The 13,180-nt window shown below is 36.0% G+C and overlaps 2 protein-coding genes across 3 annotated transcripts in view; both read right to left on the bottom strand.

Annotated features, from left to right (window-relative positions):
* LOC108762897 (uncharacterized membrane protein C20F10.07) overlaps window positions 1-3,433 on the bottom strand; it is a 68,451-nt gene extending 65,018 nt beyond the window's left edge. Inside the window, exon 1 of one of the 2 annotated variants that reach the window (XM_018510142.1) lies at window positions 2,923-3,433. In XM_018510142.1, the coding sequence (XP_018365644.1) occupies window positions 2,923-3,007 (85 nt within the window). In that variant the 5' untranslated portion in view covers window positions 3,008-3,433. The remainder of the gene's footprint in view (window positions 1-2,922) is intronic. The other variant, XM_018510132.1, reaches the window with a different exon arrangement.
* A 3,732-nt stretch (window positions 3,434-7,165) lies between these two features.
* On the bottom strand, window positions 7,166-13,174 carry temp (protein prenyltransferase alpha subunit repeat-containing protein tempura). Its single transcript, XM_018509176.1, has 2 exons — window positions 12,929-13,174; window positions 7,166-9,000 (listed from the first exon to the last, which is right to left on the bottom strand). The coding sequence occupies exons 1-2, from the start codon at window positions 13,003-13,005 to the stop codon at window positions 7,788-7,790; spliced, it is 1,290 nt and encodes a 429-aa protein (XP_018364678.1). The 5' UTR covers window positions 13,006-13,174; the 3' UTR covers window positions 7,166-7,787.
* Window positions 13,175-13,180: the final 6 nt, after the last annotated feature.

The raw sequence follows: 13,180 nt of genomic DNA, 5'->3' as shown, positions 1-13,180 counted from the left end.
TAAAAATTTAGTTAGATCTGAAAATAATTTTGTCTGATCGTTAAAATAAAGATTACAAATACATTTATATATTTTACTATTTAGTAAAGATGTAAGATGGCAATTATATAATGTTATATATATATGTATAACATTACATAACTGCGATTTTATTATAAGCAATGAAATAAAAATATATTTGTATAATCTTTTAAAATAGACAATATTATATAAATAATTACCAACGCATCATTAAGTAGCAAAAAACGATTCTGTAGTGATAAGATTTAATATAAAAATGACATAAGAAAATTGTTCTAGGTTCAATTAAATGAAATTCACTTTTAGAAATGAATATAATATAACAAGAGCGATGAATCAAATTAAAATTATTGTTAGTAAGTTACGCTTTTGTGAATTTTCGAATTATTTTTGTACCTGAGCAATGTGATCGTCGACTGCACTTGACCGCAGTTGAACACAAACTCCACGGTTTTATGGTTACAGTGACTTGGAACGCGGAGCAGTTTGTTTGCAATAATTCGGTCAGGGTGACGTCAGTTATCAGACAACTGCCAGACGAAGTCGCATCGCAATATCGTTTAATTTTGGAAATTCGCGACATACAGATACAAACAGACACAATGTCTAAAGATAAAATAATCGAATGTAGGAGTGAGAATGCGTGAGATTTTGTCGAAGGAAAGCCGGAGGGTCGTTATCCCGACGCGTCACGCGAGTTCCGAGAGAATACCGTTGGGACTTGGGAAAATTGCTTTCGTCGTCGATCAACGTAAATCCCATCGGAAAACTTCAAGCAAAGTCAATAAAAGTAGATTTACAAAACCTTCTACGGAACCTTGAAACGAGTGATTCAGACGAAGCCACGCATATCATGGTTTCAACTATACTATTTGACGTCCGTCAAAGATTAAAGGAGCGTAACAAACACTTAAACATGAAAATATTGGCTATCGACAAAATTAATTTTGCAGATCAAATATATGATTTCAAGTGTTACGTAAATTTTAGTTATTTTTAAACTAATTGATTAGATTTCAAACTTAATATTAAACTTTAGCGTGTGGCCAAAGCAATTGCTGCCAATTATATACACATGGAGGATTTCTCTCAAAATAATTCGTCAATGTTTCCATACTGAATATAGAGAACTGTGTATAGTACTTAAATAGATCTATTTAAATCAATTTAATAATAAAAAAATCACAGCTAATAATTTAATAAATAAAGCCACAATTAAATGAAGTTGATCTTTCTCTGACATGGAGCTCTTCGTGACGCAAGTACATAAATCACAAATAGATGTTGCCAAATGTTTACTTCTCGCTATTAATAATCTTATGATGTGCATGATAATAATCCACTCATGTAAGAAAACGTAACGTGCTGCTTGTGTCATATGTCACATATGTTTCTAATCGTTGATATGCGCAACATTGTACATGTTCCATTCGACTAGTTTTTTTTAGCTCGTGTTTCGCTAGAAAGATGAGTCAGAACAAGGCCGACAATTAACCACTAATTATTTAATCTAGGCATTTATAATTCAAATAAAGATACGTTGTTTTGATGACCTTTTTCCTTGAAGATTCCTGTTAGAATTTGTGAACACATTTAATAAAAAATTGTTAATAAGAGAAGATAATAAGAAATAGTTCCCCCTCTCTCTCTCTCTCTCTCTCTCTCATTGAGTTGCAAAGAGCGATGTCGTAACATTTTTTTAAGGCATTAGCTACTTATATTTCTACAGTTTTTTCTTATTAAAATGTATGCAAATATCTCTAAGAAATTAATTTCAATATAACGTATCACAAAAAATGTTTTTTTACCTAATTAAGAGGTACAAAAAATAATAATAATTGTAAAGAAAAATATATTCTTAAATAGTTAAAAAAATGTATGACCAAACAAAAATAATTTTAGAATATTAATTCTTACATTAATTTTATGTCGAAATTACAATAAAAGCTCATCTATGTATCATTCTAATGGAATCCAGTAATTATTTTGGAATGGGACGCTTAATATAGTAAAGACAAATATACATGTTCTTTGGTACCGGAACCTATCGATCGCGATGTGCAAGCACGCAACATTGTATCGCACGTTACGAGTAAGAGAATATTTCATGTCTCATAACTAGCACACATGATACCAAGTTTGATATTTCTCAACTCGTATTAAATATCAGATCATTTTCAATAATCACGGATCTATATTTAACATCGAAAATAATTACTCAAAGTTACACGTTTATTATAATTCAGTTGAGGAAGAGACGGAAAATAATGATACTGTAATGCGAGGCCTGATTAACTTTGAAAAATCATAGTCCCATAAAAATATACATAAGACAATTTTTTTCTTTTAAAATCATATTGAAAGAAATTATGGACTTTATCTACAGGGCAAGCAACAAGTATCGAAGTCAAATATCTTAAAAGCAAGACACTTGAGAAAAAGTTGACGATACGAAAATATCAATCTATATCTCTAAAAAGTATTTAACCAAAAGAAGTTTTATTGTAGTTATTTTAAAAGATTTCGATCAAGAATATTGAATAAAAAAGTGAAAGTTCTAATTTAAAAAGTGGAAATTCCAATTCAAAATTTTAAAATCAACTTTGAGAGTTCTGTTAAATCTACACTCAAGATCAAATGAATATTGCCGTTTGATGAAACGGCAATATTCTACAACTTTCATATGAAACATTTTTTTCTGAAATATCTTGTTTTCAAGATATTTAGCGGTTCAATATTTTTTACTCACTTTATATAATATACAAAGAAAAAAATTAGATTAACACGAATGCGATAAATATGATAATAATTATACTTGAATACCTTTCACGTCGATTAAGAAAATCGTTGGCAAAGTTTCGTGGATTTTTTTGGCAAATCCTACTTAACTATCTAGCTTACCTTCAACAGAAGAGGTCGACGGTATTCTACAACTTGAACCTCGTCGCAGATTGACGACCACAGCTTCCACTTCAGGGTCCAACATACCGCTCGTTTGTCAAATTCGTTAAAAAAAAAAAAACAAAAAAGAGAAAGAAAGAAAAGATAGTCGTATAATAACGCGACGGCAAAACTCGGTCAAACTGAGTTGACAATGGTCAATGGCGTCTATTCTTGAGGCAGGCGAGGAATTCGCGAGGATGCTTATCGACCGGCTCGTTGCCTATCGCCCGGATCGACCAATGGTAGTGATAGGAAACAGTCACGTGCAGCCGCTTTCGACAGCGTGTTTTTGATGATCCGTCAATCATGCACTTAAGTTTTATAACGTATACTTGCGTAATTTATAATCGCGAGCATTTCAGATGTTGATGCCACTGATCGGTACTGATAGTCACCATTCATCAGCATCGTCGACCCACATTGTTTAGTGTTCATTCTCGAGTCCTTCACGGAATTATCCGTATCGCAAGAACCTTGTTTTTTTTTCCTATTGTTTTATCCCTATTCGTTTCTCAGACAAGGAAACTGTCTTCTTTCCTGTACTTGCGAGGTCTTTGCCCGAATTCTGAATCATTAGAATAAACAATTTGATAACGTTGCCGGATGAGTTACTTGGAATCAAAAATGTTAGAACAGATGCATCGATGAATGATCGGCGTGACGAGATTCTGGCAAATATTATATCAGAATTACTTACATTTATTTATATTATAACCAATATATCTATATTTCTGTTGTTGAAGTTTCGCAATTGTGTTGATATTATCAGCATTCAAGTATAATAACTAATATGTTATTTTTTTATTGTATTATGTTATTATTTCATTATTATATAAAGTGAATTTTTAGAACTTATACAATTTTATCAAACTATAATAATCTCTTCTTTCAAAGAGGAACAGAAAAGTCCAAGACGATATAAACGATAATATTCTACGTCTTTATGGCATTTTTCAAAAGTTACAGCATTTAACTTTATTATTTTTCACATAAATTCAACGGAGTTCAGAAATTTAAATTTTAATTAACACCTAGAGAACAGATAAGGTAACTGCAACCAATATAGTCTAACATCCAATATGGCTTACTTGCTATTTGTAGATAGTTACATAAATAATTAAATCTTTACTGTACTCATGTATTGAAAGCGTGTCTCATATTTTTAATATTCATAAATATTTCCTATTTTGAATCTCAATTACTTTTTAATGTTGGACTCAGCAAAAATCGCAATGTTTAGCCATATTGAGTAAAATTACCTTACATGATATAAATTATTTTTTAAAAAAGTTTAATAATTAAGTTAATTTGTAAATATTTTACATACAAAGTATTGAAATATATTTCCCGAATATAACTGTTTTAAAAATAATTCGACTTTATTGTTATTAACACACTTTTCGATTGTATTCTTCAATATTACTGATCATTTGCTAGTTTCTCACAATTATCGACTCGACGCAAAAATATTTCGTCAGAGTTAAAATTGCGATGTTTGCAATCGAGAATCGGTTCGTTTAAATACACCTTTAGCTATTGTAAAACGAGATCAATCACGATCTGACGAAAGTCGCTCCGACAGCATCTCGCGCGAAGCTGTGGATCACGATGGTCGACGTCATACTGCCAGAAGTATCATTTCTCGTATATACCGAAGAGCCGACCGCTGCTTGCTTGTGATTCGCGAGTTTACGTGTCGACGCGTCAGCTTCTAGGAATTTGTGTGATCTCGTAGATCTGGTCATTTTTTTTTTTATGATTTCAAGAGTCGCGAATATTCGGTACCATTAGTGAGCAGCAAAATCTAATGGAATATTTTATTCAATGAACGTTTTATCCGTTGAAAGCTTAAAACGTTGTCGGTGATAAGCGCACTATTGATAAGCTTATGATTGGCTGCATGAAATAAACGTTCGGACGCAACTGACAGACTGAGTTAAAGCTTGATGGTTTATTTCTATTACGATATGTATATAGTGAACGAAATGCCGATACTTCGCGATATGGTAACAGAATTAATTAAACGCGTGAAATGTGTACGGGAAATTATTTTTTCCTCGCGTGTCGCAAAAACGTATAACGCAAGAGAACGCTAAATGTGCGAATTATAAATTTGCACCTCTGTCTCAAAAAAGAAAGGATTTCAATGCCAACTCGGAATTTGTTTACGCAAGGCCCGAACTATGTCAAGCTCGCGTAAAGCTTTCATCCTTTGGCTGCAGCCAAGTAAAACTGATCTTTCGAAATTCCCGACAAATAAAGTATAGAAACACGTATTTATAGCATACTATTTGAATTATTTGCTGCTTTATTTAAATTAACCAATATAAATAAACAATGCAATGATAAATTGACAACAAGGGAAACATCAATTAATTATTTACTTCAAGATTTATTTGCGAAATTTACAATTTTACTTGAAAGTGTCGGGTCTGCAGCCAGAGAGTCAAGCGTAATTTAATTCTTCACGGAACGAAAGTGATTCGCACGAGTTCAAATTGTGCGAGTGCAGCGACCGCCCGAGTGTGACTGAGGAGCGAGCCATGCGTTAAATAAAAGTTCGTTTATTTCAGTTATCGCGTCGTGCCAAAAAGCCGAACGCAGCTGACAGCCGTTAGTGACATGGTAATCGTGGCAGCGACATCACACAGCATTTCCGACATAAATCAATCGAGGTGTTTCCGAGATAGTCTTTTGACTGTATTTTCAAGGAATAAGTCTAGGTCCACAACTTTGCTTTAAGAAGCTGTAAACCGTAAAGCCTTAAGGAATTGACCAATCACAGTTGAGTAGGAGAAAAATAGTCGACTGTGAATGATCAATTTCTTATGGCTTTACGGCTTAGGGCCTCTTAAGATTGTGGACCTAAACTAGGACAGTAAAGAAGAACAATGTTTTCAGATCTATGTGAACAGGATAACAGGAAGAGGAGTTGATTTTATTACTAAGCATTAGAAATTTACTATAAAGGATCTCGCACTAATTATATGGAAAATTGAGTGAGATTCAAATGATTTTTTATATAATGTAGTTTATAATGTAAACAAAAGGAGTCGTAGACACAAGGCTCGTAATAGACAGTTTTTGAGCTATACCAATGATACTCTTTGAGCACAAGTTTTACACCTTTGATACATCTAATTCAAAAACTATTATTGTTGAACCTTAGATTTATAACATTTTTATTCATTACATTATAAGCTACATTATGACCGGTATTCATAATCTTATTTTAAGACCGTCTTAAGTAATGCCTTAAGACGCTAATACGATTCTGTAATTGGCTTATGATAGCTCAAAACTGTACTTAAGAACGTCTTAAATATAAGAACTGATTATGAATACCTGCCTATACGCGAAAACTGACTCGTTTCACTGGGACTTAATTCTCTATATAATCAGTGCGGGATTCTTTTACTTTAGAACTCACAAAGATCTCAACTACGACCCTGAAAAATATGGATAAAGAGATGGACACCCATCATTACGGGATGCGATAAAAAGAACACAATCTTAGAAAACTAGCATCTTCATTTTTCTTTCTCGTTCAATATTTTATAAGTATACATAATTGTTCTCACAAAACTTTCGTACTCCGTCCTTGACGGAGATTCCTCTCGGCGAGACGAATTCGCCTCCTCATTTCTCACATATATCCTATATTTCGTTATTATATTATATTTCACTTTTACGTATCACTGGTGTACTCGATGACTCGTCGAAGTCGCTACGAAGTCGCGAGCGAATAATGCGGGAATTAAGTATCGATAACGATTCAATTTTGCCTATCTACATTGAATCCTGCTTATCGCAATCGTGTTCTAACTAACGCGAAAGAATTTCCTCACGAATCGAAGAGAATAATTCTTTGAGCACCAAACTGGAATATTTCAAAGTTATAAAAAACTTCCTTTCCTAAAATGTATTCTCTTTACAGGTTTTTAAAATATTTCTCCTATAAAAGAAAAACTTTCCTTTGCCAAGAAAGATCAGGTTCAAAAATAAAAATTAAATCAACCCTTGTTAGAAGGGTTTTATGTTCGAAATATATGAAAAAGATATTCTCATAAATATATAAATAAAATAAAAAATTAGAAAATATATACAGGGTGAATCATAAGTATGTTTAAAGTTTTATGAACGTTCCTGAGTAAGAAGGAAAAACAAATGTTCCTACAAACTTTAGATTGTAAATGCTTCGTTATCAAATGGACCCAAGATAATGGATTCAAGATTTGAAATAATGATTGAGTATCAAATCAGATTCTTGGTTAAACATGTATGGAAAATGATGCAGGATACTTTGAGCATTTCTTGTAAACAAAAAATTCCCACTTGAAACTTTTAAATAAAGTCATTATTTAATACTACTATATTTGTGTCCATTACTTCGACAACATTGGATTTGCAATCCAATGTTTAAACAAACATTTGTTCCTTTTTTTAATTCAGAAACACGCTCACAAAATTTTAAAGCATACTTATAACTCACTCCGTATATTGGGTAGAAAGCACACAATCAAACGTCTTAAAAATATTTCAAGAATACCAAAAACCTTAAAAAACAAACTACGTTGCGACTACTTTAAATAAACGCCATTGAATAACATCGTACATATCGAATACGTCTTAACGTGACTTAGACGATACGAAATCACAAAAAAGAGAGAAATCGTGTTGCAACAAAATTATTGCGCGAGCATTAATGCGCGATCGCTTGCACGCTTATTACTTTTATATTTACACACCCTGATGACAAGAAAAATCCTACGATCGGCTCATCGCGCCTTCGTCAAGTTCAAAATCTCACACGCTGATCCTGATCATCGCAAACCTATTCTCTCAAGATACTTGCAAAATCTCTCGATAAACATTTTTTCCTGCGGGCGCTTGACCGCCATTTCAATGATACCGACACTAACCGAGCAAAAGGACTTGACGAGCATCACGTGAGCTGCCATTAACAAGTCGTCATCGGTAGTGAAACGTCTGTCGCGAAGAAGCGATGCGAGTGACGGCTCGTCGTGACACCGAGCGTCCCAGAAATCGTCTTCGCGGTAACAGGCGTGCCTCGCGTACGCGGCGGTGAGAACAGCGATCAAGTACGCCAGGAACCTACGGTGGCACCACAACGTCTCGTGATTGTCGTGCAAAGTGATGTACTGCTCGTTATACAAGCACTCTTCCGTCCAGTATGACAACGCCGTTAGGTAACACCTAAGTTTGCGAACGTCGGTGGTCAAGTAACCGTGATCACGCTCGAGACGCGCGACCTCGCGAATACGTTCCAGCAACGTCCGTTCATCGTCATCGAGGTCGTGACGACCCATGTAGAGGAATGGGCCGTCGTACCTGATGGAGCGGTAACCGGAGTTGTCGTGCGTCTCCCTGCCCGAGGAGACCACTGCCAGGATGTACTTTCGCAGCAGGAACTGCCGATAGGAGTACGCGCTATGGTCAGACACATGCTGCCTACACCAAATAAGCGTGCTCATCCATTCGCTATCGAAGCTGAAATGCCGTAAACCGCGAGACTCGAACAGGGTGACCAAGTGGCGTCGATAGCTCCAAGCGTGGTAGTTGTTCGCGTAGCGATCGGCGCAGGTCTGCACGAGCTCGAGCTCGTCGTTCGCGAGTGCTTCGGCGACGTCGGTCCGCTCGGCGTCCAGGACGAACGGCATCAGCCAGCTTCGATACGAGAAGGCCTCGAAGCACTTTGGCGTGTGATAGAGCACCGGCCGCGTGAAGGACAGCTCGTCGCGCGGGTCCAATCTGCCAGCGCGCACCAGTTCCCGCCGCATATTCCAGAACATGGTCACGCTCGGATTGAACAGAAGGGCGCCCAGCAGCCATCTCGCCACGGTGCTGGGTTCCTCGCGCCGCTGATGGCGCGTCCGCCGATACTCCAGCAGCCGGCGATACGTGTACACGTAGAGCGGCTGAACGCACCACGACGCCAGGCCCAAGCTGTCCTCCTGGTGAAACACCGGCGACCGGTTCTCGCTGTCCTCCATAGGCAGGATCACGAAGCTCCTTCTAGGAATACAGAGAAGTCGCGACTATGTAAACTGTCGCCTCGCTTTGTGGGTAAAAAAAATTTGAAAGAAAGAAACGTCCGTAAATTCTTTTTGGCAAGACTCTTAAATTAAGGAAAGTACGAAGATAGTTGTACACTGTTAAATTTATCAAATATATATATTATATCCAATCTGAGTTATTTTTAATCATTTCTGTAGATTATCGCTGCTCCTACTTAATATGTCGTTAATTTAACTGAAACAATAGAGTTAAACAATTTAATTCAAAAAATGTAATCATTTGACTTAAATTTAATTTGTTACTTACCAATCGCATACGTTAATATAAACGCTGTTTATTTTAAAACTAAGCAATTTAATCCAGAAATAGACTAATTTACATTTTGACACACACGAAAGTTAAAAATAACAAAAATGTTATTTAACTCAAGGGATTGAAGTCGATCATTGCTCCTTTGACATTTAACAGTGTATTATTCCGAGTTGTTTACATTCACTCTTCGGAGTTGATTTAGTGGACCCGTTGGACCTACTTAATTATAAATATCTTTGACAAAAATGTCAAACAATTCAATTTTCTTTACATCTGCAATTTTTGATTATTCTTATTAAAATGTACGTATTTATTCTATTTTTATATGAGATATGTCTTTTTGATTCTTTCAAATTAATTAATACTTTTTAATTAATATAAATTAAACGGATCTTACAGATCCAACGTCAGTAATTACAGATTTTTAAAGAAAAAGAGAGAGAGAGAGAGAGAAAATTAATATTTCTTATTATTATTTCTTAGCCTAGTATATGTAATACTTAAAATAAATCGTAATAAAAGTCTATATATAATTATTTCGAGAAATATAAATATTATGTATTATATTATAAATAAGTAATATTATATTAAAGAAAGAGAAAGAGAAAATATGTATAAATATTTTCCACAGTGTGTAGTGAATATAAGGCAAGGAAAGAAAAAATAAATAAATAATTATCAATGTTTTCAGTGATAAATAAAAATTAAGATAATGTGTTAATCTAAGTAATTTTCGTTTTATCAAATGTTTATAAAATTATTTCCATATTCAGCTATGATCTATTAACATGTATAATTAAAAAATCCGCAATGCGTCATGAATAATGCAGCTAGATAAGACAACTTCGTCGCAATGCTGATGTCTGTAGGAATGAAGAATTTAGCTTGCACCGTCAAGTTTATAAGCTCACGTAAAATTACGAGTCTCCTTACGTCTGTATTCAAAGTTCTCTATTTTTTAGTTTAACAATTTAAACAATACACATTTTAATTTCTAGTTATCAATATGACCTATTAAATATATTTTACAAAGGAACGTTTATAACAATCTTTTTTCTTAATTTCCACGAAGGATTTTTTTTAGATTTCGACGAGATTGTTTTTTAATTTATTGTAGAAAAGACTTAAATAAAAGACTGTATTCTACTTTGTATATATGCAAGCCTATAAAATAGTTTTCCAATAGTTAATTCTTTATTATATTTGACTCTATATTCGATTTTGTGGAAATTACATAAAGCCTGTTATGTAAGATAGTACAATTACATGTACACGAGAAAATTTTATAATCACACATACAAAGTTTCGATAGTCGAAGGAGAGTAAATCCACAAGTATAAAGACACAGGTGTGAATTTTTTTTCTTCGCCGTGATTTAACCGGCGCAAAAAACCGAAACCGATAAAAAAACGTAATTAAAACCGTAATTAAAACCAGGAACATTACGCAAGTGGAATTAAGGATGGCAAACAAACCGCGATTATTAGCACTCGATGCTTTCCGGATGGTGCTATTTTATGAACGCAGAACGTGGCTGATTAATTATTTACAATACATGACCGTCTTCTCGTCTCCGTTGCATACATCTTCCATGTTTTCCTGTTGCAAATTTTTTTGTTTTTACTTAATCATAGTCGCGAACGCGAGTTTATTTTAATCTCGAGCTCAAAACCGGGACAACGAGATTAACAAGCGTTTACGATGAGAAAATAATTGGGGCCGGTTTTAACGACCTTTTATTTTTATACAGTACTCGAAAGCTCACATTCATATTAACATGTGGATTCAAAACCTTGAAATTAAATGGGATAAATGTAAAATAGGGCGTTAATAATGCTTGTTCATTACTCTCTATGTTCACGTGAAACACGTTTCGTGTTAAACCCAGGATTAAGAAGATTGGTTTTAATTACCCTCGGAGTAATTCAAAAAGCTGAGTGCCAACCGTAATTTTCCTATGTCCGTGTTACATAGTTGACTAATTATTAAGTCCATTCTATAATTGTGTAAGCGTAGTTGTAACTATAGTTGTAAGAATTAACCAATTATAGTCGAATATTCTCCTCATGTTCGACTGTGATTGGTCAATTCTTGCAACTACAATCACTTACAAGTTACAACTACACTGTTAAATTTAGAAAGTTAAATTATATTCAATTTGAATTATTTTTAATCATTTCTGTAGGTCGCCACTGCTGTTATTAATATGCTGTTAATTTAACTTAAAACAATGGAGTTAAACAATTCAACTCTAAAATGTATTAAATTTTAATTAAGTTTAGTTTATTATTCATCAAGTGCATACATTAATATGGACGTTGTTTACTTTGAAACTAACCACAGAAATGGATCAATTTTTTATATCCATGGAAGTTAAAAATAAAATTTTATTTAACTCAAGGGATCGAGTTACCGTTGCTTCTGCGAATCTAACAATGTACGCCTACACAATTGTATAGAATGAACTTAACATTGCAGTTTCGCGGAACATGATAAATCACGCGAGCAAAAAAAGGTCAAATAATTCATATGAATTTAAATAAAAAAAACGAAAGAAAAATATCTATCGTTTATTGTTGCATTGAAATTCCCTTAATAAATGTTTACGAAGATTTATTATACTTTTTATAAATCTCTACGGAAATTTATCAAGTCCGATAATGGAACTTTCGACAACACTTGGAGAGTTAATGTTAAATCGAGCGCTCTCTCAATATTTCATAGATTATGATCTAGAGCAGCGGTCAATTACAGTTGGAGCACGTGACTCGCGATAGACTCGCAGTCAACTTCGCGGCTATTATCGCGGCACGGTCGCCGTGACGGCGAGCGGCGTGGGCGAAAGTTGGCGCGCGCGAGATCGATCGTCGCGTTAAAATCGCGAGGAGGTCGACTCTCGCCTCCACGATCACCGGTGCACGCTTTTTTTCCCTCCCCTCGCCCTCTCGCCGCCCATCCCTTCAAAGACTCCGCCCTCGCAACTGCGCGGTTAGGATCGCGTGTGCATGTTTCTGTAAGTTCTGTTTGCCGGTTTACGGGCGTTGCAGTGCGGGCTCCGAAACGAGGCTCTCTCAAAGAGCCATTTTAGGTTAGGATCCACCGAAGTCACTCCGCGGCGATTTTAAATCGATAACGCGTATATATAGGATCACTTCGTCTGCTCAGCAGCTCTCACGCTTCACGTTTTCTATTGTCGAGAATAAACTCGACTCGTGCATAAATGCGTTTAGACTTTGAAAAAGGTAGAGAATAACAGTCGTAATGGGACGCAGAAAATATACTTGAGCGGAAACGACGAGAACCTGACGGGAAATTGTTAACACGATCGTAACTGATCGTAACTTGCGCCGAGTTCAAAATCGCGACACCGCATAAACGCGCGGAAGTGCGATCGGCCGTCTCGACTCGTGTAAATGACGGAGGACGAACGCGGTGTGGCAGCTTTTCACGACATTCACGACGGTCGAGTTGTCGTCGCCGCGACTCTACCGATTTCGATCTTTGCATGTCACGAGAACGGGATTAGAGAAACGGCAAAACACGCCCGTGCGCGGTGCAACGCAACTTCCGGGTTTACTCGCGAGGAAAAAGATGAGGAAAAACGCGCACTCACATGGTGGGATTCCTCCGGACGGTGTTCTCGATGTCACGGAGAATCTTCTCGGCGGCCGGGAACTCGTTGTCCACCATCGTGTGAGCCGCATCACATCTCCCTCGTGGACGTATCAATCGACGGCGGACGCGCCAGTGTGACACACCATCCTTCGCGTCCTTTCCTTCTCGCTTCCACCCTCCGTCCGTCTATCGCTCCCTCCTTCTGCTCTGCCGCCCCGCACGGCGCGTCCCGTTGCGACGTATACGGCGG

The sequence above is a fragment of the Trachymyrmex cornetzi genome, unplaced genomic scaffold, assembly GCF_001594075.2.
Source record: "Trachymyrmex cornetzi isolate Tcor2-1 unplaced genomic scaffold, Tcor1.1 scaffold11, whole genome shotgun sequence".
Taxonomy (NCBI): domain Eukaryota; kingdom Metazoa; phylum Arthropoda; class Insecta; order Hymenoptera; family Formicidae; genus Trachymyrmex; species Trachymyrmex cornetzi.
Note: the sequence above shows the minus strand (reverse complement) of the source record. Positions and strands in the feature narration are given on the sequence as shown.

Bases quoted from the DNA above. Each gene is read 5' to 3' on its own strand.
- temp (XM_018509176.1), bottom strand. From the start codon at position 13,005: ATGGTGGACAACGAGTTCCCGGCCGCCGAGAAGATTCTCCGTGACATC. The intron at 9,001-12,928 runs GTGAGTGCGCGT...CTGTATTCCTAG, and splicing joins GTCCGGAGGAATCCCACCAT to AAGGAGCTTCGTGATCCTGC.